Genomic DNA, 27,205 nt, shown 5'->3' on the forward strand with positions numbered 1-27,205 from the left:
TTTGGAAGAAGTCAAAGCAGGAAGCAAAGCCTACACATGGGATGTAGTTGGAAGCAATTTTTCAAGTCAAATTATCATATTGTCATGGGCTCCTAAAAAAAGTAGTGAGTAGTTAACATATCAAAAACTTGTTGAAGTTGATTATACGATATAAATAGAAAGAGAAAAAAAAATCACAGTATAATCAATATCTTCAATCAAATCAATCCAATTTTTTTTTTTTTCAAGTTTTCTGTCTTTATTTATCAATTAAATTTAACTTAATGCTTAAATATCTTTCTTGCAAATATGACACTTTTTGCTTTAGTAATACATTATTTTGTCTTTAATCCTTGTAAATGTCCTTTTTTTATTTATCCCTGAAAATATTTCAAATTTTCTTTTTATTTTAGTCCCTAATGATGTCATCATGATAACATGACAATTTTAATGAGATCATGATTTGTTGACTAAATATTTTTTATGTCATCATCAAATGATAATGACATCATTTGTTGTCATGGCACAATCATGATGTGCTTATTGTTAGCCAGAGTTAATGGTTAACGAAATCCATTAATCACGTAAACTAAAATAAAATAAAAATGAAATTTTTGGGATTAATTTAAAAAATAACTTTAAAGGACTAAAATTAAAATCACTTATTTTATAGGGACTAAATGAATATTTAAGTTAAATTTATATATCAAAAGATATTCATTATAAGTTTTAGGAAAATTTGTAATTTTAATCTTTCAATAATTTCTAATTCACAATTTTGGTCTCCAAGTTTTTATTTTTACAATTTTGATTCCCTATTTTAAAAAATTTACAATTTTAATTCAAACTTCAATTTTACATACATTTATTTCTATTTTTCTAAATAGATGAGTGAGGATTTATACCTACAAACTTTTTATATATTAGACATGGTCTTACTCTTTAAAAAAAATATTTTTATTTTTTGTTAAGAGTTGTTTAAGGTTGAATTGAGATAACCAAGGATGTTTTTTACTTGAAGGAAATTTGTAAATATACTTCCTATTTTATCCTTTTCAATTCTATGTTTTACACTAAATTCAAGGAGTAAATGCCATTAATTCTTTCTTCCACATTTAACATTTCCAATTATGTATTTGAGAGAAATACTAAAATTTCATCAGTTGTTGTTATCATATGAAGCTTTTCCTTCTAAATTAAGATTGAGATTCATAAAATAAAATAAAACAAAAATACTACTTCTTCGGTCTCAAAAAAAGTGCTGCATTTAAAAAAAAAATATCACAAAATAAGTGTCACATTTAATTTTTCAATATAACATTAATTGCTCTTTTTTATTTATATTCTTAATCAATATCACTTTAGTTTTTTATTTTATTATTAATACTACTCTATTTCATAAAAAAACACTACTTCCGTTTCAAAAAAACTATCATATTTGAAAAAAAAATATTCCAAAATAAATGACGCATTTGATTTTTAATTGTAACATTAATTATTATTTTTCATCGATGCCCTTAATCAATGTTACTTTAGTTTTTTATTCTATTATTAATACTACTTTATTTTATCTATTTAATAAACTTAGTTTTATAAAATACAATTCTTTTTTATGTATTTATTAACTTTTTTTTGTCCGTGTAAAATAATGCATAACGATACTTATTTTAGGATGATGAGAGTAATGAATTTTCTCTTATTGGGAATTAAGTTTTCTGTTTTGGAAGTAGATGTAAAGTGTTGTTTAACACCTCAACGTAAAAATGTATTTATTATCTAACTTGGGAGTATATAAAAATAGAGACAAGGGTATAATTAAAAAAATTAATATCACCTTGAGCTCTAAAAATGACAAATAAATAGAAATAAAATATTTCAAAAATTTGACTGTTAAAAAGAAACGAAAGGAGTAATAAATTATTCTCGCAAAAATTGAATTCATCATTAAATTAGTTTCTTAAAAAAAATATATATGGCATTTACTTTAGTAGTTTTTTTATAAAGACAAGTATAATAAATTTTTATTTTAGATTTTTGAAAACTAATTTAGCAATTTATTTCTTGGATAATTATCACACACATATGCAAAGAATGTTATAAGTTCCTTGTAAGAATTGAGAAACTAATAAATACAAATTTTTATTTGAGTAGAATTAAAAACAGTATTTTTTGAATTTGAGAACTAAAATATAAAAAAAAATATTGGGTGACTAAAAGAACACTAATAAATTTTCTCTTATTTGGAAATTAATTTTACTATTTTGGTAGTAGATGCAAAGTTTTGTTTAATTTCTCAACGTAATAGTATTTATTAGGGTAAATCCTCATTTTTGTCTATGTGTAATTTGAAAATATAAAATTTAGTCTCTGAAAGTGTAAAAAAGTATGATAAATATATTCGGCCGTTAACTTTCATCCGTCATCGTTAATAAAATAGTCTACTTGACAGAGAGAGACAAATTTGTCAATGAAAGATTGTCAACATGACCATCTCCAATTGTCAACATAGGGGCATATTTGTTATATAATATTTTCTTAACTTTTCATTTTTCCACTCCGCTTACAAATGCATCCCTAAAAAATAAAAATACAACATCTAGTCCTCAAAGGTGTAAAAGGTGCGACAAACAAATATATCTGAACGTTAACTTCCATCCGTCACCGTTAATAAAATAGTCAAGATTCGAAAAAGTAAAATATAAGATATATTTATCTTTTATTTATAGTAAATTGTGACTAATTACTATAATTTGAAAAAAAATTGTAATGATTCATACACTGTTATAATATTTATTTGGATAATTTATATTGTGACGGACAAATTATGATTGGTAATTAATATTATCATTATTATTATGTTTATTTTAAATTATGTTTGTCAATATATTTTTTAAGTGATTATTGTAATATTATGTTTGTAACGATAAAAAATGACAAAAATTTATCCTAAAATTATATTTTTATCCTTAGATGAAACAAAATATTTGGTCTAACAAATTAGTTCAATAAAAACATACTGATATTTATTTTCAATAAAAAATTAGGAACATTTTCATCCAATAATTATAACTTATTGATATTTTGGTCTATGAAGCATTCTGACATTTAGGTCCAAAACAAATTATTGACATTTTTCTTCGATAAAAAAAATATTGATATTATTCATCCAACAAAAATGATATCTTGCTGATATTTTCATCCAATCTAGTCAGTATGACCACATTGGTAATTATTTCAGTGACAAATTCATCTTTTTGTGTCACATAAGTTATTTTCATCTTTTAGGAATGTAATTATCAGCGAATTACACATTCAGTTACAAAAGTAACTATTTATCCAATTTATTATCTAACTTGAGAGTATATAAAAATAATTAATCTTCATAAGGGTATAATCGAGAAAAAAATAGAAAATGACACACAAATAAAAAAATATTTTAAAAGTCATTAAATTAGTTTCATTAAAATTATTTGACATTTACTTTAGTATTTTTTTAAAAAATGCAAGTATAATAACATTTTATTTTAGATTTTTGAAAACTAATTTAGTAATATTTTATTTGGATAATTAACACGTATGCAACAAATGTTACAAGTTCCCTTCTTCTAAGAATTTGAGAAACTAGAAAATACAAACTTTCATTTGAGAAGAGAATTAAAAAGAGTATTTTTTGAATTTGAGAAATAAAAGATAAAAAAATTTATTTGGTGACTAAAAAGAACACACTTTCAAGGAAACCCAGAAGAAATCATTTAAGTAGATTTAGGTACATTATTGGCACAGGAAAAATGAATGAACTTTCAATCAATTTCATTTCGGGAAAAAAAAATGGTATATCAATAACAATGAAAGAATAGCTCTTGTTTTTCAGTCTTCACACAACTACTCACCCACCTCCAAAACTATAAGCAAAACCCAATTTAACAAAAGTGTTCTCACAATTTAGCAAAACACAATTTAACTATAAGCAACTTCTGAATTGTGTTCTCAGAAGGAGCTCTTGATGGTCTTGTAACGGTACAGTACCCTCTTCTTCTTGTTTGAAGTGTTCTCTATTGTGAGGACAACTTTCCCTGGTTCACTGTTCATAAAAGTGTTCCTAAGAGGCCATTCTTGTGAACCCATTTTCTTCCCTTTTTGAACAATAACCGTGTAAGAGCCCTCATCAGTTGGAACAAACTCCTCCTTGTAACTCACCTCCCAACCGAGAACAGTCAAATCCCAGCACAAAGAGTTTCCAACCTGTTGAGATGATGCAACAAGTAACAACCTTTTGAGTCCAACACTCTTATTTATAAAGCTTAACAACGAATAGGATTACAAAAATGTAGTTCTTTATATATTTTTGTCATTGTTTTCAAATCAAAATTAAAGTTTTAATTTTGATAATCCACATAAGAAAGGTTTGCAGCATTAAATGTCATTGTTTTCAAATCAAAATTGAAGTTTTAATTTTGATAATCCACATAAGAAAGGTTTGCAGCATTAAATGTTATTATCACTGTAAAACTCCAATTTTGGTCAGAGAACTACACCAAAAACATCTAAGAAATTAGTTGGCACCTCCAATGCAGGAACCTCAATGGTTGCAGTTGATCCAGCCTTGAGAATGAGTTCTGAAACAGCACCATCTTGGGAAGAGAACTCAGAATCATTTTCCCTCTTGAAACCACCATAGTGAAGTGGGATCTCCTCAATTGGAATGTACCTTTTTCATACAAAGAAATTAACATAATTAATCGAATGCTATTGAAATAGCCAATGGACAAAAATGGTTAAATTATGGATGGGATGGAATAACATACTTGGTCAATGTTTCAGTGACCTTGTTAGGACGAGCAACCACAAATTTGCTCTTTGTTCTTTGGGTTAAGAAGGGGGATAAAAGGGCATTGAGAGCATAATACCAGAAAGGAACATTGATGAAAATCTACAATGAAACACAAACACATTTATCAAAATTAGAACATCAAAATAGCATCACATTATATGACCAATTCAGTTTAAACAAACAATCAATTCAAAAAGGAGCATTAAAGGCAAAGAACTTACATTTTTTGCCACCATTTCTGGATAATTGTCCTGCAACATTGCAAGAGTTTGTTTTGTGGCAACCCTAAGCTTTGAAGGACCAGGGGAGTTCTTAAGGTCATTGATTTGAAGCAATGAAGACACACCACCTGGCTTCAAATTGAGCTTCTGAATACCCTTCTCCATCAACTGGCACCTCCACCTCAAGAACTCACTGCGCTTCTCCTCGGTCCCAAAAGTCTTCTGGTAAAGCTCTTCACTTTCAAATGCACCAAAGATGTTGTAGCACACAGGGTGCCCCTCGTGGTCAACACCATTCATGTAAGCAGCAGAGGCCAAGTCAGAGCCAAAATCCTCATCCACAGCAGAATCAATCTTTGATTCCTTCCTCCACTTAAGGGTCTTCTTCAGCATCTCAAATGCATCATTAACTTTAAATTCCCTAGCCCTCAAAAACTTCAACAGAACCACATCAACACCTTCTGCACCTTTGCTTGGCAAAAGAGGCACCCCCCAAAGAGACACATCATTCTCCTCTACGTCAACCTTTTTCTCCTCCTCTTCTTCCTTCTCTTCACCTTCATTTTTCTTCTCTTCATTCTCTAGCAAAGCCTCCTTCTTTGGCTCAAAAAGGGTGTTCCCCAAGATAGCTTCCTCAAGCTTTGACTTGAGTTCACTCAAAGCCTTTCTTTCAAACTCCTTGAGATCAGAAAGGTAGTTGCTTTCTTCCTTGTAAGAAGAGCTTTTCTCCACCATTTTGGGTTTGGATGCTTCCACTGATGACTCTCTTGGTTTCACATTTTCTTCAGCAACCTTCTCCTCTTTCAGGGGCTCAACAGCAACAACAACCTCAGCTGCTTGTGTCTCCTCTTGAGCCATAACCTCAGCAGTCATAGTTACAAACTGAAAACAAAAACAAAAACACAAACAAAAACAAAAACAAAATGAAAACTTGACTTGAGACAAACCAGAACCTTAAAAAGGGGTGTAAACGAATGAAAAGAGCTTTTATCAAGGAAACACGTTACACACAAACCTGAGTTATGAACAGAAAATAGGGAAGAAACTACTAAAAACAGGTGAGTGAGTATCTGAATGTGTTATGTTTGTAAGAGTGATGAGTTGTGACTTGTGAGGGTAATATATAATTTGAAATGTGAGAAAAGGAAAAGGGATGGGGCCCACCAACGGTAACATAAGTGGATCCAACACAGAGGAGCCGTTGGGGATTCTTTTTCCCGAGATGTTGTTTTGTTTTGCTGCTCTGGAAGCCATCAATTTGGGCCCACCACTTTTATAACTAACTATGCTTTTAGGGACAGCAATCACAATCATACTCTTTCTTTACTAGTATTTTTTTTTGTCTCAGGTTATTTCTCTCTCTCTCTGAATATTCAATTTTGTAGAATTTAATTTGTATATGAGATTAATTTTGATATATTATCAATATAAAAAAATTTAACTTATTAATTAAAAGGAAATTATTTTTAAGTCGATTTTCAAAAATATTATAAATATAAATAAACTTATAATGTATAATAATATGTCATTAGATAATATTGTGCAAAACTTTCATACTATTTGAATTCCAGAATTTTTGTGTCTTCATCATCTATATTTTTTTATTGAAAGTAATCATTTTTGTTTGAGCAGGATAGTAATATGGAAAATAAATTTTTCCTCCAAATATTTAATTCAAAATATAACATCAAGTTAGTTGAATCAGACAGTCATCATTGTTATTTGAATCAAGAATTTAACACAAGAAAATGAGTTTATTTTTTCTTATTGCATTTCAGGTTTACTTGTTTGAAGTTCACAATGAATGAAAAGAGTAATTATAAATAATTTTCATGTAACGTTTCAATGTTTTATATTAATTTATTTATATATATTTTTGTGATACAATAAATTTAAAATTAAAAAGTTAACACTTTATTTTAAATTTTCTTTTTAAAGTAAAAACATCTAACTTTATTGAGTTTATGAATACCTATAAAGAAGTTAAAAAAGGAATTTTTAAATAAGGTGTAAAAGTTTTTTAACTAATTCTCTTACTAGCGTTAGTTAAAAAGTTTATTTAAATTGACTGTGGCAATCAAAAGAACGAATCCTTGATTTCCTGGGTGATTTGCAAGAGGTATAAAAGCATAGGCACAAGAGCACACTCACTATGACTGTGAACGTACAAATAGAAATATGCTTGTGTCTACAATTAAAACTGAGTTTATAATGAACAGGTGCTTTAATTGTTGCTTTAGCTTATAATTTATTCCTTTCACCATGTGAAAGTTCGTTCTCTGGTTTGAGCTGAAATGTCACATGTGAGGTGTACTTTCATTTCATGCCTAAATTTAACCTGGAGTGTTGGGAAAAGGACTTTTGATAAATTTGGTATTCCAAATGCTGAAAGAAACAAATGCAAATTAAAAGAAGACAAATAATTTCCCATGTATTTTTAGCAATAATAATAAACACGTACATTAACAAAGAGAAGTTAAAGTAAAAACATAACAATCAAAATTGGTACTTAAATCCGATTATGCATGTGCATGACTTGTTGTCTGTGAAAACCTTCTGATGTAAGTAGAGTTTTGTGCTAGGAGAAGGAGAATTGAGGTAATCTAACTTAGATTGTTAGATCTTTTGTATATGTACACCTTCTGCATGTAGCTTTTGCTGCAATCATATATAATACAACTTTGCCTTTTAAAAAAATAATAAAACCGGCCATGACTAATTAGTTTCCATCTCTTTTAGGCATTTCAAGTCAAATGGCCACTTTTTCTAATCCCTTGGTATAATAATACTAGTGATTAAAAAAACAAATTAAAAACCTCCTGATGCATAAGTTAAACAGGTGAAAAATAGAAAAATTGTCATTAAAAAATTATTATATCAAAATTACAAAAAAAATCACTACATGAGAAAATTTTTATTATTTGCTCTCTTTAATCTATAAACTTGATATATATGATAGGAAAATCATAATATAAATAAACAATAGCCATTTTGCATGGAAATAAAAAGTTAATTGGAGTAATCATATTGTTATGCCCAAAGTTCAGGTATAGGTACTCAATAGGTGAAAGTAAATTATAGACTGTAAATTTCACTCACAATGTAACGTCATGAGTATAAATTTTGAAGGCAAAATTGAGAAGAAAAAAAATTATCTAAATAATCTATGCGGAATACTGATTAAGTCTTTTTTTTTAAATCAGGTCTATGACTAATTCCACGCCTACCAAGAGTTCCCGTTCGTTGTATAATCTTGAAACGTGGTACCTTATGATTAGCAAAAATATTTGCTCCTTAGTTTAACTTGGTCTTTAAGCACTTTGCTTAGTTGGCCAACGACAAACCATAACGTGGTAGATTTGTCCCTGAATGTCACAGATATGGATGGATTCGATTTGTTTGAGAGAACAATATTTTAATATTTCAAGACAAAAATATTTTTAATAGTATTTCACTCTGAATTATTGCACTCCATTTATCAAATTCCAGTTTGGAATCATTCATTCATGTTAGTTTTGGGACATAGTCAACCATGCATCAAAGCTGGAAGGAGCTGTTTTTTTTTTTTTTTCCTTCTTGCTTTTTTCTTCTTTGGCTATGTGAGTTGTGATTTGGTACAAAAAGAAAAGGAAAACAAAAGATTAGATTGTGTTAGGACTTCTGCAGAATCTCTGCAAAAATATGGCAAATATTCGTCTAGACATCAATTAGTTGTTCACTGTGACCTATGTGATTGGACGGTTGGAAATATACGAACAAATATATTAATACATACAAGGATGACTCATTAATATATATATTCCCTCAAATTACGAGTAGCTTATGAGTAACCATATAATGATCAGATTATTTCTCCCTTTTCTCATATTTTGGAGTGCATAGCTACGTACTAACCATTATTGAAGTTAATATATGGACTAAACTTTAAAAGGGGATTTTAATTTCTACTTTTAATAGCGAGCCTACCATTTTGTTCTTAATCTCCATTTTTGTTCTGTTCAAGCAACTATTTCTGATTTATATTAAATTTGATTTGATTCAGTGGATCAAGATTCTAATTATAGCTGAATATTAGATGTATCGTATGCGCACACACAAAAAAAAAAAAAACACAAAACCATACAAAAATACCATGTTCGTGTTGGTCTACAATGGACACCAAAAAAACAGGATTTCTTCCAAGATTAAATAGTTTGAAGTACTTAGTTTTGACTACTGTTTGTTGTAAATGTTATGGTGAAAAATAACCTCTCTCTCTCACACACACAAGTTCAATCGAAAACTAGGTAAGTGGTTTTCTGTTTGACCTACTCAGTGAAAATGATTATTTTGACGTCTAACTATTTTCCTAATCTATGTTGAAAGATTGTTAGAAAGGTTAATAACAATCTTATTGATATAGTAGTGGTGAAACACAACAAAACATGACCAAAACAAGTGGTTGCACCCACAAAATCTTGAACATTTAAGAGAGATTTGGTAGAGTAACAATATAAATAGATAGAATATATTTGCATGAGAAGGGAATCATAGTATTTATAGTTGAGAGCGGTGACAATTGCCAACCCCAACAGATTGATACCAATTAGCAACTGCATCTCAATGTGAAATGCACGAATTAAAGTGTTAGGATGTTATTAATTATTGGTTATAGGATCAACAACCAGAACTGATCCTATTCCTATTGCCTTCTCATAGTACTTGGTGTGACAAACACAATGGAATGTAAAGTGTTTGGAAACTTCTAAAGAGACATTACCTCTTAAATATCATTAGATTGTCCCTTTAATACATGTTTACGTGGAACAGTCAACACACGTTGAGAATTCTGTTTTTCCATAACTGAATTCTTAACAGATTCTTTTTGTCGTTTTTCACTTATTTAGTTATTTAAAAAATATTTTTAATTAGGAAAATTACTTTTTCCTTTATTTTTTTCTCTTATACAATTTAAAATATTCATTTTGATTTTTTAATTGTGAAATTTTACTTAGTGAAGTAATTAAAATTTTAGTTTTAATGTTATTTATGGAGGTGACTTTTCGGGTTTTTTTATATATATTTTTGATGTTTTATAGTTCAAAAATTAGTTAAGTTAGATAGTTTTTATGCAGATGAATCTAATATTATAAGTTTCACACTTTAAATCGGTTTAAAAAAGACTTAAAAAAGGTATCTCAAAACTAAAAAAATACATGTTTTGCACTTTAATAGTTTTCTAATGATTTGTTTTTGTATTTTTTTTTTTACTTGTGAATGAGGTTATTTCGTCCAAATAATATATTATTTGCATTATTTTCATGTCGATGAAGGCAAGGATACAACTTTCATGATATCAATTGATATAAAATAGCTTTAAAATCATGGCCTAAAACTTATAAATATATGCACTCTAAAAGTTTATGAGGTATATTTTTGCATTCTAAATGAGATTATTTGATACCAACAATATTCACTCCCACTATTTTTATGTTGATGAATTGGACGGTATAGCTATGATGACTTAAATTGGTTTAGAAAAACTTATAAATAGATTATCAATGTAATAAGACAAAAGCAATGAAATTACTTGAGTTTTCCTAAATGTCTTCTTCTTTTTGGGAGGTTTCTAATCCTCTAAACCAGAGAGTCTAACATAATTGTCATGTCAAATAAATATGTTAGACCGATGACCTAACGACCTTGTGAGGATCATTTTCATAGAATTAAGTCTACTCCAAAGTCCAATTCTAAATAGAAACATTTTCAAAAGCATCATAGGTCTTACTTGAGGTGGATTCTAAGGTGAAGTACTAATATTCCTCCCTCACCCATGAAGCATTGATTATTACCATTGGATATATTTATAAAATATTCAATGGCTGAGATTAAAGAAGGGTAACTCAATTAACAGGTTTTTAATTTATTTGATTTTGAATTTTTTATAAAATATTTTTATTTTATTTCTTCAACTCATCCTTCCTACCACCACTCTTCTGCTACAAAACCTAAATCCGAAGTAGTCAATTTGATCCCAAATTTAAAATTTGTTTCATCATCTTGTGTTTGCTTCATCATTTTCGCAAGAAACTCAAGAGGATCCGACAAAGAGCTACTCCCTACATGAGATGTTTTGACAAAGGCTCCTAAGTCCTACCATAGTACTGTAAATCATATAGAAAAAAACAAAAAAAACTACCATTAATGGCAACACAGCTTTATCATACAGAAATAAAAACATCAAGCTTGCACTGGATCTCTTCAGTTTCCAGATATAAAGCAAAAATTTCAACACTACAAGTGGTGTTTTAATTCTAGAAATTGCGAAATAAGTAACAATTACAAAAACCAAATTGGAAAATAAAACAAACAATTAAAATTTTAAAAAATTACAACTTTGTTCAGAGCCCACAAACAAGATTCATGTGAAAATCGAAGAACAACACTTTGTGGGCAACGAGGCGAGGAAAACACTGAGCACTGTAGTGGTTCTTCCCATACGGGGTTGCGGACAAGGTTGAGGCGTGGAGGGAGGACCAAATCCTAGATCTAAGGAAAAAAAAAAACGAAAAAGGATGGGAGAAAGAAACCGACGACGGTCAGTTGGTCTCCACGGTGGTCGTGTTGCTTCCCATGCCGGACATTAACGACGGAGAAAGGAGGTTAGGGGTGGTGGTGGTGGGAGTTGCCGGCGAGATCAAAACGGAAGAGAAGAGCACCACAAAGGGAAGGAGATTTAAAAAACAGAAAATAAAAAATAATAATTTTAAAATGATTTTATTTAATTTATAATATTTTTTCTTCCTGATAGGACTGTGATCTTCCCAGTTATATAATTTGGTTCTGAAGTTAACTATGTCCTGATATCTCTTATGGCATTGTCACAATTCTGAAGTGCAATAAAAATTGTAGCTCAAAATTTTAAGCAATCAACAGAGCTTAAATCCAATAATTTTATCAAGCTCTAAAATACCAGCCATTGGTTACTTCTCCAACTTTGTCAGGAAAAATAGGTGGTTGAAGTCCTTCTTTAAACAACTAAAATAAAATAAATAAATAAAACATTCTATTTTATGGAGACCAAAAGTTATTCATACCTATAATTTTTAACTGTTATTTTTATGTAATATGTATGAAGATTTATTACAAATTCAACTACAATTAAATTATTAAACTTTGAACTAATACCTACACTAATTCAACAATTGATCCAATTTTAAAAATATTGGTAGAATATATATTCCAACAACTAAACAAAAGGAGATGATCATTTGGTTACATGACCACGTGCTGCAACGCTAAGGAAAAATAACCATCAACTATCATTAACTCAAAATTACCCAACATACAAAATTAGCAGTGACAATAAGTTCTAAAACTAAAGACCATATACAATTCAAGTAAATCTTCAATCTAGTGTCTGAGATTCTCTGATTTCATAAAATCTATTTTAATTGTCACTCATTTGCAAATTGTCACTCATTTCGATCATTTTACACGTTATCTACTATCATTACGTATAAATAAATAAAAAAAGACTAAAGCAAATAACTTTTATAAAATCAAGAATTAAAATGTGTTTTCCAAAGTCAAGAACTACATGGACTAAAATAGGACTTGCAAAATTGTAAACAGCCTTTAAAAACAATTATAGCTCGTCCAATATAGATCCAAGGGGTTGCAACAAATAGATCTTTCTATATCTATACAAGGATCAAAATGCAGTACTTCAAAACTAAACTAAGATGTAATCCTAACACGTACAAAAGGATGCCTATAGGAAACAAGATCTTCACAGCCCAAGATGTTATCCAGCATTGTTGTTGATCTCGACCTGGCCAGTGACCACTATACAAGCCTACCAAAAAATTATTTGTCTCACTGCTATCTCTTTCTATCAGCTGGTCTGTTGTTATCAGATGGCGTGTACTCACCAGTAACCCTGCCATTTGCCAAAGAAAATCAGTTACCATAGGTTACTTTAAACAAACACTAATAGCCCCGGATTTGTTTTTAGAAATACTAGCAACAGACTCTCTAACATATTCTTTTGAACATACTATCTACTATTAGTTGTAATTTATTGAAAATTACAAATTTTTCCGGGTCTATGTTAGTATTTAATGAACCTCTATCCCAATTTTGTAGTTTTTAATAAATTTAAACCAATGGTAAAGAGTGTACTAGAAAAAAGTGTGTTAGAGGGTTTGTTGCTAGCACTTCTCTTTTTTTTCAAAAAAGTACCAAACAGGAGGAAAATTGCTTGCACAAACAGACCCCCAAACCCCAAGTCAATGAAGTAATTGGATAACACCTTAATCCCAATATGACTTTTTCTAGTTTTCTGAGTGGTTCATTTGAGTACCACAGGATGACTGTGTGAGGGGTTTGTGAGGATAAAATCTTTGCAAGTATTCACAGAAGAAAACCTATGATGAGAGGTGCTGTTTATGTCACGGTGCAAGTGGCGATGACTCACTAGAAACTAGAAAGCATTAACATAGGTGCAAGTGGCGATGACTCACTAGAAACTAGAAAGCATGAACATACTATGAGATTAGAAAAACTGACTTTACACATGATATTCATAATAAGAATGAAGAGATTAAGATAAGTTTCATCATAAACCCTGATCTTTATACTAATAGTTGAATGCGTGTTAGCACAATAATCAGGGCAAAAAATATATTTACCTATTATACAACAATATGGCTTCACCTATTGTCCCTGCAACCTTATTCCGTACCTTTCGAACACAAACCTGAAGCAAGCCAAAGTTAGTATATTTTGTTTAGTATGAAACCAAAATAAGCACAATTATGCTAACACACTCACCTGTACTTGATCAATAGGCCCAGCTTCCGGATCCCGATTACGGTGAATAACAATTCCATTGTCACACTTATTTATGAAGTGTGCACTTCCACTTATATCATAGAGATTGGGAGGACCCCCAACCCAATTATGCAGCTATTAAATGAAGAATATCAGAAAGAGTAAAATGACAAAGGATGAAACCATAGATGTTTGTTACCAACCTGCCTAGGATGCGCTACAAACCAAACATGGCATCCATGATGTTGAGCAAAACGTTTGATTAAGGTAAGCATCTGGCTCACATATTCTGTTTCAGTCCTGCACGTTTTTGCAACAAATAAATTAACATCAATTAGCCATCCATTATCTAGAAAACACTAAAGGCAGCTGGCAACAGAAAGAATAATCAGGGTAACACAGCATGTTCTTGTAGAGAGATTGATTTTAGCACAAATGCAAAACATGAAGCAGTGTTTTCTACAGACCATTATCCCCCCACCCCACTTTTTGTGAAGAAAGGAGCAAATGCATGGTGAAATCGAATACAATCTGTCTAGGTAAGCTTATCCAGAAGTACTTCCAGGTAAAAAAAATAAGAAGAAAAAATTTAAATGAGTTTTTGCATAAGCTCAAATAAACTTATGAACATACTAACTTGTAGAAGCTCTCTCATCTTTTAGAGAAGCTATATGAGAGAGCTTCTACAAATTAGCTTATACATAAGCTAATTTTAATTTATGGAGAAGCTAATTTCATTTTTTTATCTTAAAAGTACTTCTGGATAAGCTTACCCAAACAGACCCATTTGAAAATAAATGTTAGTTATCATAGAATCATAGATAATATATGACGAGATGGAAGCCTCAGATTCCAATCACACAACATTCAGATATATTTCTTGTTCTATAATTTCAAGAGTAATTCACTAATATAAATTCATAGGGGATGAAAGGAATTCTCTAGGCAGTTCCCAGTATTCTAAAGAGTTCAAGTACAACTTAAACAAAAGCAAATCAAAATCCAAGTTTAGAATAAGCTCTTGAGAGAATTACTGGTTAGGAGGCCGTTGATGATCAAGCTCATTGTAAGGATCAATTACAAGTCCACGCACCCCATGCCTTAATACAGCAGCTTTTGCAAGATCAAGAACCCAACTTATATTTGGAAGTGAGTCATCTTCACACCTAGTATCAGCAGCCAAGTAGTCCAAGCACTAAATTTCATCAGTACAAGTTAAATTACTGATTTAAAATACCAATGTAACCAAATGTAGGTATTAGACAGTCTACATAAAAACTGCTAAGGCAATTTTGACATAATTCAAACATAAAGCCAAGATCAAAAGGTTCATGTAAGGATCCCTCGTCATACATTTCTATGAAACCATTTCAGAGGCTTAGAAGAATAAATTAAGGAGAGCTGAAAATTTCTGCATCAACATTGGTACCCAAGGATTAAAATCTCAGTGATTATTTTATGTGCATGCATCATGTATGTTGTGGCCCCCACCTCAAGTACATTGACCCACACAACTATAACCACAATTTAAAACCCCAATACCCAATATTAAGGGAACAAATATTTAAGTTAATGGTAGTATGGTACAACTAAAGAAAAATTCAGTTCTAATATACAAGCAAAATGCAGTGAATTTTATTGCTACAGCCTGCTTCAACTGTGCCACTAATCATAACAAGCATCAAGCTAAAAATGTATGGAAAAGGTGTACAAATGATTGAATACGGTATTCCACAAGTTATAGCAACAAGCTGAGCTACTTGTAATGGACTTACCTTATGAGAGAGAAAGTATCACTTAACCAGAGCTTGCCCTGTTCAAATTCCTCCACACTCATCCGTTCAACACTTTCGCCGTAACTATCATTAGATAAACAAGTCAATTAAGATAATCAAATAAATATGCATAATAACAATCACAATAATATATATATATAATTAGATAAATTTACTTCAAGAGTAACTCTCCTCATCCTCACCATTCATTTTCTTAACATCTAATGGTTCTAATGAGTAACTAAACTTAACCATTAAATTAAAAAAAAATGAATGATGAGAATGGAAAGTAACTCTTTTATAGTTACTCTTGGAGTAACTCGATCCCTCCCCCCCCCAACACACATATATATAAGGAGGGATCAAGTTACTCCACATCCCATTCCCAATCCTTAAATTTTCTTAATCGAATGGTTAAAGCCAAGTTACTCATTATAACCAATAGATTAACAGAAAATAAAGGGTTGTAATGAAGAGTAACTCTTTTCAAGTTACTCTTGGAGTAACATCGCTCCTATATATTGCAATTTTAGCAGGAAGCAAAGGAAAATGATTGTAAAAATTAGAGACGTCATACCACCTGTTTCCAAGTATCTAAGATCAATATTACAAAATGATAGGGAAATTAATAAAGACATCAAGCACAAAATACATTTGAGGTTAAAATTGAGAAAAGCACTATGGGATATTTGTGACTGCAAATTAACTACTAAACTCAAATGAAAGTTTTATCGCACTACAATGCAACTAGTTATACTCTATGGAAGTGAATGTTAGGCATTAAAGGGACAAGAAAAAGTGGGAGTAACAAAAATGAGAATGTTAAAATAGATATATGATAGTACAAGAAAACACAAGATACAAATATATATGTAGAGATATTGATGTGACATCTATAAAGGAAAAGATGGCAGAAAATTGGTTACAAGATGGTCTGGACATATGCAAAGGCTGGATGCACTAGTAAGGAGTGTAGATCACATGGCTTTTAACTTTGTAAAAAGGAGTAGAGGGAGACTAAGGACATAGGAGAAAATTATTGAAAGGGATCTCATGGTAAATAATATGAGAATTTAATTTTTAATTGAGCCTAATGATGTCATGTAATCCATGTAATCAATCTCACCTAGTGGAATAAGGCTATGGTTATTGTAATAAAGCAATAAATAACAAAGGCCTGACAAAAAGATGACCAACAGTATAAATCATAAATATAATATGCAAAGCTCACCGTTCGTTAAAGAAAGGCTTCTTCAAGTGTTTCTCCAAAAGTTTTCGAGCATGTTCTCTAACCTATATATAGGGCAGTAAAAAAAGAATAAGAAAAAATGCAAAACTTCTGACTGGAACGTCAGAGGCAATGATTTAAAAACAGGGATTATTGTCGGCATAGCAAATATGTTACAACCAGACACATAATGGATAAAATTAGAGAAAATGACAGAATTTAGCACAGGTTCAACCAGCAGTAACTTCAGAGAAACAAAACAAAACATATTTTTGACATGGGTCCAACCTGATCTACTATTCCATAATCACTTAAAGTGTGCAAAAAATATCCTGATCAAGGACAGAAAGGCATGATTCTTGTTCCAGTTGCAAATAGCAAATGCAAACATTTTTTGGTGAATAGAAACATAATTTTGAAAGTCATCAATGAACAATCTAACCTTGTTCTCCATAGAACAAAGTGCAAATTTCCAGCCGACAATTTCATTAAGATTGCATAGAAGAGCATCAATCCACTCACTCTTCCCGGAATTAGGAACTCCAGTTACTATGGTCAGTTCTCCTGGTACAACCTGATAAAAGTAATTTAATACAACAATATCAGGATCTACAATTCCATACACAGAAAAAGGGTTGTATTGTTACTATATACCAAGTAACATAAGTTTTGTTAAGAAAAAATTGATGAATAGATAAAATCACAACCTCATGGGAATGTTTTGTCATTTTTTGTTAGCAGATCAAATCACAGATATGAAGCAGTCAAGGGTACATTTAAAAGTATGATATAGAATCACAAACATTAATTTCAAATCAATTAATTATTTCATATAAAATTCCATCAACAACTATTGCAAATGGTGTGCCAAAAATGAGCAAGGAACTGAAAATATGTATCTTACAATTAAAGGACCGATACATGATTCCAATATCCCACTAAATACAAACTCAAAATCATTGTTCTTTTTCACATAATATAATCACAACTCATAACATATTAGACCTTTCCTCTGATGCCTAGTGACATTGAACAGTTTAATAAATCCACTTACCAGTCAGAATACAACAACAGAAAAAACTTAAATATAACAGAATTACGTCATGCTGACATCCTAATTATTTGGTAAGTACACAAAACAATATTCTAAACCAATTCAAACTCTAAAAGAATTGGAATTGAAATTAAAATCAACTGTTTCAATTCCAATTCTAACATCCAGACAGACCCTAATATCTTGGATAGAGATATTCATTAATATCTTGAATTTTTATATTTTAAATTTTTTCTCTTTATTACATGGGTGTTAATCTAGTCACATTAATAGGACAACCTGCATTCAGAGGCTCCCTTATGTTGTTTGATATACTATTATCTGTAAATAAATAAATAAACAAAAAAAACAAATAAACAAAATGTTTATCATATTAAGAAAATATAGCCATGTAATAAACTGTCCTTACATTGTATAAGTCATTCAGATTATTCCACCCGGTTGAGATACCAATGTCATATCCTAAGGTTCGGTGGTAATATGCATCAATCTCATCAAAGTAATCTCTGAAGTTAAACAATCCACGTATTGGATATAATTCTGCATTCTCAATCACTTCCTTGAGTGCATCAGGGCCCAAATACATGAGAACCTGTGAATAAGTTATAAGGTTGCTACAGTTATCAAAGAAGCAGAATTACATACAAACAACTCCGCATGATAAGTGACATACATAAACCAGGCAAGGGGGGACAATTAAGTAGGTGTTTGGAAACACAATAGGAAATAAAAATCTATCAGAAATATATATATGTATATATATAAGCTAATCCAAACAGGTATGCCAATAAAATCAAGCACACTAGACCAACATGAATAGCATACACCAGCCAGTAAAATGTATAATTATAACCTTGAGTTTGCAGTCCTTAGTTTCCAACTTTCCAATCTAGCCTACTAATATAAACATTAACAATAACAAGCCATGTATTGATGAATAATAAATTCACAGACAATGCATGGAAACATGTAGCTGGTTAAGAGTAACCATTACAGTTCTCTCTGTTACATGCATCTTCATTCATAGTTCATTGTCAGTTGACATTATTCAGTGAACCGAAATAAGAGTTGTCTACAGAAAAGTTACAAAAGCATCATTTCTATTCGATATTTTGGGTTTTAATTTTTTAGGGGACACAGTAAGGAAAGTTGCAGGTGAAGGGGGACTTGTGCATGCAAATTGATATCTGACCTCATTTGCATCTTTGCAATTGTCAGACCTCGATTTTCTAGGCCACCTTACCCGCCAACATCTGCAACCACCCAAGAGAGAAAGGTTAAAGAAAATGTGAAACAAGCATGAAAAGAGGAAAACAATCCTCCCATATTTTTTTTTAAAAATGGAAAAAAAATGAATAAACTAAATGCATAGAACAGTGAAAAGAGCTATTCTGTCTTGTCTATCCATGAAGATTTTGAAACAATAACTATCAACATCACATAAAAAGATTTACAGGAACACCCTTTTTTCTTGACAAACAATTCTTTTGAACAAAACATGCAAAAGCAACTAAAAAATAGTTTACCCATACAATATTTTGGCCACTTTCTTGCTTCAAAATTACTCACCCAAATACAATGAATACACAGCACAAACAAAGTAAAATGAAACTACAACCAAAAAATTATTGACATCATCAGCTAATTGAAAGCATAACTGCATGAGATTTTCTCAAATAGATCAATGATTATGAGAATTTATATAGTAATAAAATCAAGACAAAAACATTCTAACTTTTCTTTTCCAATGCGGCGTGCAAGCTCCTCAGCCAAGGCTTGACCAGGTGGATCCCCATCAGTGGCAAGTATAACCCGAGTTGCCTATCAATATAAACATTGAGAAAAAAAAATGAGGAAAGTTTATGGAAGCTGTTTCTTTCTGCACATTCAAAAGAAAGAAATAATAATTAACAAACCTTCTTTAGTTCATCTTTACAGTTCCACAGATACTGATACTTTTTGTCCTAGCTTTACAGAATTAGAAATATGAAAAGAGCATTAGATTACAAATGTAACCACAGTAAAGACCAACAACAGATAAGAAAATGAAAAATTACACAGATAATATTACAGATACATTATACTAAGAATAAAAAAAGACCTTGTCCTGAGGTGGCAACTCTTTTGAGGAGATTGATGGAGGTGCACCATCAGGGACACTGACGCAATTTAAGAAGCCAGCTTCTTCCATTGCCAGCTTGTCCATTTCACCTTCAACCTACAGCGTTAAACGAATATACTAAGCATAAAGCAAAAAACTTTAACCTTCACATAATTTCTACAGAGAACAGAATACATACAATGATTATATCACTGTGTCCCACAATGTCATCCAATCCATAAAAAATCTTTTCAGTATTTGCTTCCTGAAATAAAAGGATATAATCATTATGGGAAAGATGTAATTGTCATAAAATCAGACAAATATAAATATGTACATAAAAACAAATTTGACAACTGACAGAAAACATATGTTAAGATTTAAGATAATATGAAAAAATATCTTCCAGGCTTCCAGCATAATCTAATTATTATGTCAGACATAATATAAAGCCATTCATATGTCTTCATCTAACGATTTAAGCTTTTGGGATAGTTAGTTCATGGCATGGTATCAAAGACTCTATCACAAAATGGTCTAGAGTTTGATCCTTGTTCCCCCCACTAGTAATAAAAAGAATTTCAGCACATGGGAGGTAGAGCTTTGCATTACCCACATGTCAAACCCAAAGGGCTCATGTCAGGGAGCATGTTAGAAATGTAACAAAATCATTCATGTGTCTTCACCTAACATTCGAGGCCTTGGTGATAGCTGGTTGTCATGACGTATACAATGAACACAACAATTTAAAACTAAAGAGGATGAAGGAAAGAAAAAAAGTAGAAGAGAATATGGAAAGCAAAACAATGGCTCTGTACCTATTGGACAGCTAACTAATAACAATGATGATGATGATGAGAGCAGAAAGATAAAGTTGGGAATAATTATCTAGATTTATTTTATTTGATTTGATTGATTATATTTATAACTACATACTATCTATTAATTTAGTAAAAAGACATGCTAATATAATAAGAGAACAAAGAACTTGGATCCTCAGCTATTTCTATGAAGGGTTAACTAAGTTTTTAGTCCTAAACTTTTTCAAAATTTGGTTTTTAATCCCTAAACTTTTGTTTGACTACTCAAGGTCCCTCAACTTTCTTCCATTGAAGTTTTTAGTCCCTAAACTTTTGTTTGACTGGTCAAGGTCCCTAAACTTTTAGAAATTTCAGTTTTTAGTCCTTGAATAAAAGTTTGAACCCATTATTTTTATTTATTTAATGAGATTTCAAGGACTAAAAACTGAATTTTTCAAAAGTTTAGGGACTAAACCTTAATGAAAAAGTTGACAGACAATGACTAGTCAAACATAAAAACCTTAATAGAAAAATAGTTGAAGGACCTTGACCGGTCAAACAAAAGTTTAGGGACTAAAAACCAAATTTTAAAAAACTTCAGGGACTAAAAACTTAGTTAACCCTTCTATGAATAGAAGTCACAAAGGGAGGCACAACCTAACCTACAAAATTGTTTAATGAGATAACCAAGTCTAAGAAAATGTCAGATGAAGGAGGAAAAGCACTTTAGCCCCTGTTTATAAGAACAAAGCAGACATCCAAAATTGTGAAAACAACAAAGAATTAAGCTCACAAGCCACACTCTAAGAGAATTGAATGGAGATTAAGACTAAAGACTCGCATTTCAGAGAAACAGTTTGATTCATAGGGAGGTCAACTATAAATACAATATACCTTTAGTGAAGTTCAACGATACCAGAGAAAACAAAAAAAGATCTACATAGTTTTCATTGACCTGAAAAAAGGCATGATGGGCATAAAGGAAATATCTACTCATCTACAAACTTAATGCCTAGGACTTCCATAAAGGTTATGGCAGTGACTAAGGGTAAGGCAGAAAAAGCAGCAGTTATCTTTTTCTATGGACTTTAGGGAAAAAATCCATGAATCTGACTGTTGGGATACCATTCCACGCACACTGGACGTGTTTAAACATGGAAAATCCAAACATGCTCAGCTCGTGTCTTCTGCAAACTCAAACCCGAAGCTGGACCGAAACCTATTTGACTGAACACCGCCATCTCTGGCGTAGGAGACAACCTCCAGTTAACAACCCATTTCTGGAGAATGAATATCTTTGTTTTCACGAGTAACCTCTCTGTTCCTTGGCCTGTTTCTTTGTTTCAGTCTTTTACTCTAATGCTTTCATCTATTTCCTTCTCCAATCTCTCTATTTGTCTATATCCTCTGAATCTCTCTTTGTTCCTGTTTTATGAGTCTCTCTCTCTATTCCTGTTATATGCATCCCACAGACTAACAATCCCTCATTTCCTCTATGTTCTCTGAATCTCTGTCCACCTCTCTGATCTCTGCTCAGTGGTTCTCACTTTTCTGTTTGCTCTGCAGTTTGTTTAGTATGCATATAAATTATTCTTCATTATTACAGCCACCATGCTTTTGTGGTTCTACAATAGTCCGCATCCACCGTCCATCATTACTAATATTCATCCATAAAGATACAGGAAACTATTGGGAAAACAGAACTAATTTTCTGTTACCAGGCCATAAATTGCTCTCCCATTGTGTTGTGCATCAGTTATGTCTTCACCAACTACCACTAACTGTGAAGCTCTTAATCCAAAAAAGAGAGGGAGAGAGAGGGAGAGAATGTGGAAACAAAGATGGTGGAGGCATTAATCAAAATTACTAGAATCTCCCATATGGCAGTATCTGAATTTAAATACATAAATTGAGGTTACAAGGCCATGAGAGGAAGAGCTCAGTGCACATGCCTATAACTAAAAGGCAACAACACTAATAATCTAAACAAAAAACTTCCATGTTCACGTAATTAGTAGGAGAGATGTTATTTTAATTATGCTCACCAAAATATGGAAAGATGTTTTCCATCTCTGTTGTTTTAACTTTCAATACTAATTAATTCTCAGCATCATCAGTAATTGCTATACCTGCCAAAACATTTTGTTGATGTCTCGATACTTGCAACTAATAAGCCCTCCATTTCGACGATACGGGAATGCAATCACAATCTACCAAACATGTCACAGAAACAGTCAGTAACAGGTCAGTCACTTGTAACAAAAGAGTGGGAATAGAACAGTAGCAGCATTAAGAAAGTAAATGCTTATATATTACCCTTGGAAATAGTTGAACTTTCAAGGTATCATGTTCGTTAAATAAATATCGATGGAAATCCTTGCCTAATTAATCAATAAATGTTGTTGAAAACTGAAAAGTAATATTAAATAGAAAACTGTCATTTTTAAAACTGCTTTTTCAATGAACTAGTAGGTGTAAGTGTAACTGATATCAGTCATATCAAAGTCAAAGTTACTACATATACACCATCGGGTATTTTCTCATAAATGAAACCAAAACCAACCTCAAATGTTTTTTGGATCTCTTTTTCAATTAAAGAAACTAGACAATCATAAGGAATTTTAACGTAGAGGAACTATCATACATGGAAGATACATATTCATATTCAGAATATTATATCCCTAATTCTTTAATCATTTAAAAAAGTACGTAAAATCTGTTCTGTCTTGGTAACAGTACCATCAAACTTACATTGTTTACTAAATGGATCATTATTATCTTAAAATGTAAATATTCTATGTCACTCAAATTAAGCTCATAATTTGGCGGTAAACTGCACCTGATCGTCATATTTTCTCTGCTTGACACCATTTCTCTCCAGAGTCTGTTTTGAAATCAAGCGCTCTGAAAAGTACACAACCAGCTGAAAGAGGGCAAACAAACTCGCATTCACCACATTGATTGGAAATTGAAAAACTAACTATTAGATAAATAAAACATACAAAGCCTGACACATCAGGCATCAATTCTAATCATTAATGGCTTGTTTGTATTTCTGTTTTTAGTGAACAACAACCCACCACTTTGTGTTTGTTACTTTCAATAATTAGTTTCATGCATATACAGAACAAATAGGCCATAACTAAATACAGAAAAGAGAAACAATATGATAAAACAACGACTCTGCTGCCAAGACATAAAGCACTCAATAGCATAGCAGGGACAGAAATTAGCAATAAATATTAGCATATATACAATTGTAATGGGACAGGATCAAATTCAATTGACGCTGAGTGTCAAACTTAGCAAAATTAAACCTTTTAATAACTTTTTACAAACATTAATTTTATAAATCCAACCATAGCATTAAAAGTTCTCATGAAATATATCAAGTCCACAAAATTTTGTACAATTTAAAAACTAGTAGATACTTCTTGCACCACTTCATTTAAACACTAAATGTGTTTTTCACACATTCAGTTTCACATTTTGCTATTATCTCAAATGTGAAAACGTTTCCAACTCTGTTTCTAGCAAAAGGCAATTTTGATGTAGCTTTTAAATTTGGGTCAGGAATACAAACCTCTTTTGATACTTTTGAACAAAAGCTTCCAAACATAAACCACTTCACTTGAAAATAAATTTTAACCAAAATCATTTCACAAAATCATCTAAAATCAAGCAACACTCACCCAAACATACACTAAGCAATGGAGGACAGGATTTTGTCATGAGCAATATCTGCCCCTCAGATTACTAGTATAGCTCACCCAAAAATCATAAAGCCCAGGGACAAAATTACATAAGGTAAAATCTAGTAACCTCATCACAAAGTGGTTCTAGTTCCAATTCCTCCTCTGTAATTTTTCTTATCTTTTTAACCGGGTCTACTTGAGTTCTTGCAGAACTGCTACCAGCAAAGGCCTACAGCAGAAGGTAGAAAAATGAACCAAATACCACATCTGCCTGTGTTAATCAGGACCTGACCTGCTGGAAAATGACAATATCTAACCTGTGTACTGCCTTTCCACCCACACTTTCCACGAAAGCAATTCCATGCAGCAGATCCCCTAAAACTCAAAATTTGCCAAAATTAAAACAAAGTAGATGTCCAATCAGCTATGAAATAGAGTCAAATAAGTTTATGAGAAAAATGATAAATATCATACCCATCTGGTGCAATGTAAAGAGATAAGCTCCTTTCTTCCTGATCGCCACCTAGGCACTAACAAAAAGAATAATATTAATGGTACATCTACCTAATGCAAAAATCACGTTCAAATCCCACTGGGATGTATGAAATGTTGATCCATGTAAGGAGAATGAACTACTCTCACTGCATAGTCCCACTATCCCAGAGCAAAATGGAGATTAAAAACAAACAAGTTAAATACATTGGTTTGAAACACTCTTCAATTCACGCTTTCGGGGATTGTCATTTTTAATAGTATAATCTACTCCCTCAACACAAAAATTAAAGCTTCCCCTTCAAATAATCACCTTATGCCAAACTTCCTATTCCATACCAAAAAATAAAATTTTCACACAGCCCCACACCTGAAACATGATCAATAACAAAGACACTTTTTTTAAGTCTCGAGTGTAACAGCTATTTGGGGACAGACAAGGTCTAACAAAACTGCAAAACTTTCCAAAGCATTAAAACATCACAGTTGAGAAGTCCTACTTTCAAAAAAGCATTCAACTTTGAAGAAAGGCAAAAGACACACCTCTGGACAGAGCAAGTGATTGTACTGCCCTGGCTCACACATTCCAGTTTCCATTCCAATAGCCTCCAACTTCTTTTTCAAAATATTTAACTGAAACTCCACACTCTTCTCCATAGGGCTCTCCAATTGAACTTGGGAAAACAAAACCAGCAACACAAAGAGTTAGCAACTTTACAAACGTTTAAGGTTGTCCTATCCCCAACAGTAAAGGGCACCATACCTGGTCTAGGGATGCTGGCATGAGAGGAACCGTGGTAGCCATTGGTTCTGAGTGGCGATGGAGGGTTCCTTGAAATGGGTTTGGAACAAAACACAGTGAAGAAGGGTCTGTGAGAGGGAAAACGGCGCCTTTGAGAGAAAAACGTGTTTTTGAGGTTTGGGAATGGAGAAGAGTGGAAGAGGGTTTGAGTGTTCATGGTGGTGAGTTTTAAGGAGGTGAACAAGGGAAGTAGAGTGTGGGGATAACGAAGACGCATGCTTCTTTCTTGTTCCTTTATTGCAGAGTTTTTTTGTTTTGCGTGTTTCTCTAACAGGGCTTCATGGTTTCTGACGTCTGTGAGTGGAAGAGTGGCAGAGAGGGTTTGCCGTTTTGGTTTAAGGCTTTAGGTGTTCGTGACTGGATTTGGCTGTATTTAAGGGAAAAGAAATTCCAAATTAGTTGATTTTAATTTATTAGTTTGATTCGGATTCTAAAAAGAAATTGTAAACCAAACTCATAATAAATGGGTGATTTGATTTGAATCATCCGATACTATTGATTAATTTTTTTCTTAAAAAAATAATTTAAAAAAAATTAAAAATAACATAATTTTATTTCCATTTTGACAAAAAAATATGTCATAATACAATATAAACAACATATTTTAATGTTTTACTTAAAAAAATATTTAAATTTTATTGACTTATAAATAACTAAATAATAACATAAATCATAAAAAATAACACATGATTAAATTATGAAACTCCATCTATATATTAATAAATTAAATTATCCAACATCGATCTTAAAATAAATTAAAGAAAAACATTGATCTTAAAGTAACATAATGAAAAGATTCAAAAGAAATTTGAAAAATATATATTTGATACTGAATCAATTAATATTTAATTTTAATTGGTTCTTTAGGTTCAACTCAATAAAAAAAATCCAAACTAATTTAATAAATTTAGTTCCAATTGTGTTAGTCTAATTGATCTAAGTGATTAACACCCCATTTTTTAGTAATGCCTAAAGAGAAAGTCTACGACAAATAATTGGTGTTGTGTGTAGGGTAGGGTAGTAATGAGTTAGACCAAATGATTTTTATTTGATTTTCTGTTGAAAAAAGTTTAGTAGTTAATTTATATAATGATTTGTTGTTTAAAATGGATATGTTTTGGGATTATAATCATATTGAATAATTTGTATAATGATTTGTATTCAATCTAATGTTTTAGTAAACGGAAAAGAGAGAAATTTGATAATTGCGAGCTAGAATGAGTAAACATATTTAAATATTATTGTAGTGACCAAGAATTATTTCCTGTAATTAGAGATTAAAGAATTTTCTATTATTTTAAAAAAATTATTATATAGAGATTTTATCACAGATAATATATTCTTGATATTAAATGCCTCTACACTTGCTTTTTAGCAGTATTTTTTGTGTAATTACTTGATATCTCTTATATT

At 31.3% G+C, this 27,205-nt stretch overlaps 2 protein-coding genes across 2 annotated transcripts; both read right to left on the reverse strand.

Moving 5' to 3' along the window:
* Positions 1-3,771: 3,771 nt before the first annotated feature.
* LOC100779100 (patellin-4-like) lies at positions 3,772-6,126 on the reverse strand. Its single transcript, NM_001255320.3, has 5 exons — positions 6,047-6,126; positions 5,032-5,913; positions 4,785-4,909; positions 4,543-4,687; positions 3,772-4,221 (listed from the first exon to the last, which is right to left on the reverse strand). The coding sequence occupies exons 2-5, from the start codon at positions 5,902-5,904 to the stop codon at positions 3,967-3,969; spliced, it is 1,398 nt and encodes a 465-aa protein (NP_001242249.2). The 5' UTR covers positions 5,905-5,913; positions 6,047-6,126; the 3' UTR covers positions 3,772-3,966.
* Positions 6,127-12,549: 6,423 nt separating this feature from the next.
* LOC100779625 (twinkle homolog protein, chloroplastic/mitochondrial) lies at positions 12,550-26,142 on the reverse strand. The gene is made up of 21 exons (XM_003546240.5): positions 25,754-26,142; positions 25,534-25,664; positions 24,973-25,028; positions 24,816-24,873; positions 24,626-24,727; positions 23,643-23,726; positions 22,933-23,013; positions 20,203-20,268; positions 20,004-20,120; positions 19,819-19,866; positions 19,638-19,723; positions 19,095-19,155; positions 18,312-18,494; positions 17,291-17,422; positions 16,852-16,913; positions 15,621-15,704; positions 14,880-15,011; positions 14,049-14,145; positions 13,846-13,980; positions 13,704-13,771; positions 12,550-12,952 (listed from the first exon to the last, which is right to left on the reverse strand). The coding sequence occupies exons 1-21, from the start codon at positions 26,007-26,009 to the stop codon at positions 12,895-12,897; spliced, it is 2,097 nt and encodes a 698-aa protein (XP_003546288.2). The 5' UTR covers positions 26,010-26,142; the 3' UTR covers positions 12,550-12,894.
* Positions 26,143-27,205: the final 1,063 nt, after the last annotated feature.

The sequence above is a fragment of the Glycine max genome, chromosome 15 (assembly GCF_000004515.6).
Source record: "Glycine max cultivar Williams 82 chromosome 15, Glycine_max_v4.0, whole genome shotgun sequence".
In the NCBI taxonomy this organism is placed as follows: Eukaryota; Viridiplantae; Streptophyta; class Magnoliopsida; order Fabales; family Fabaceae; genus Glycine; species Glycine max.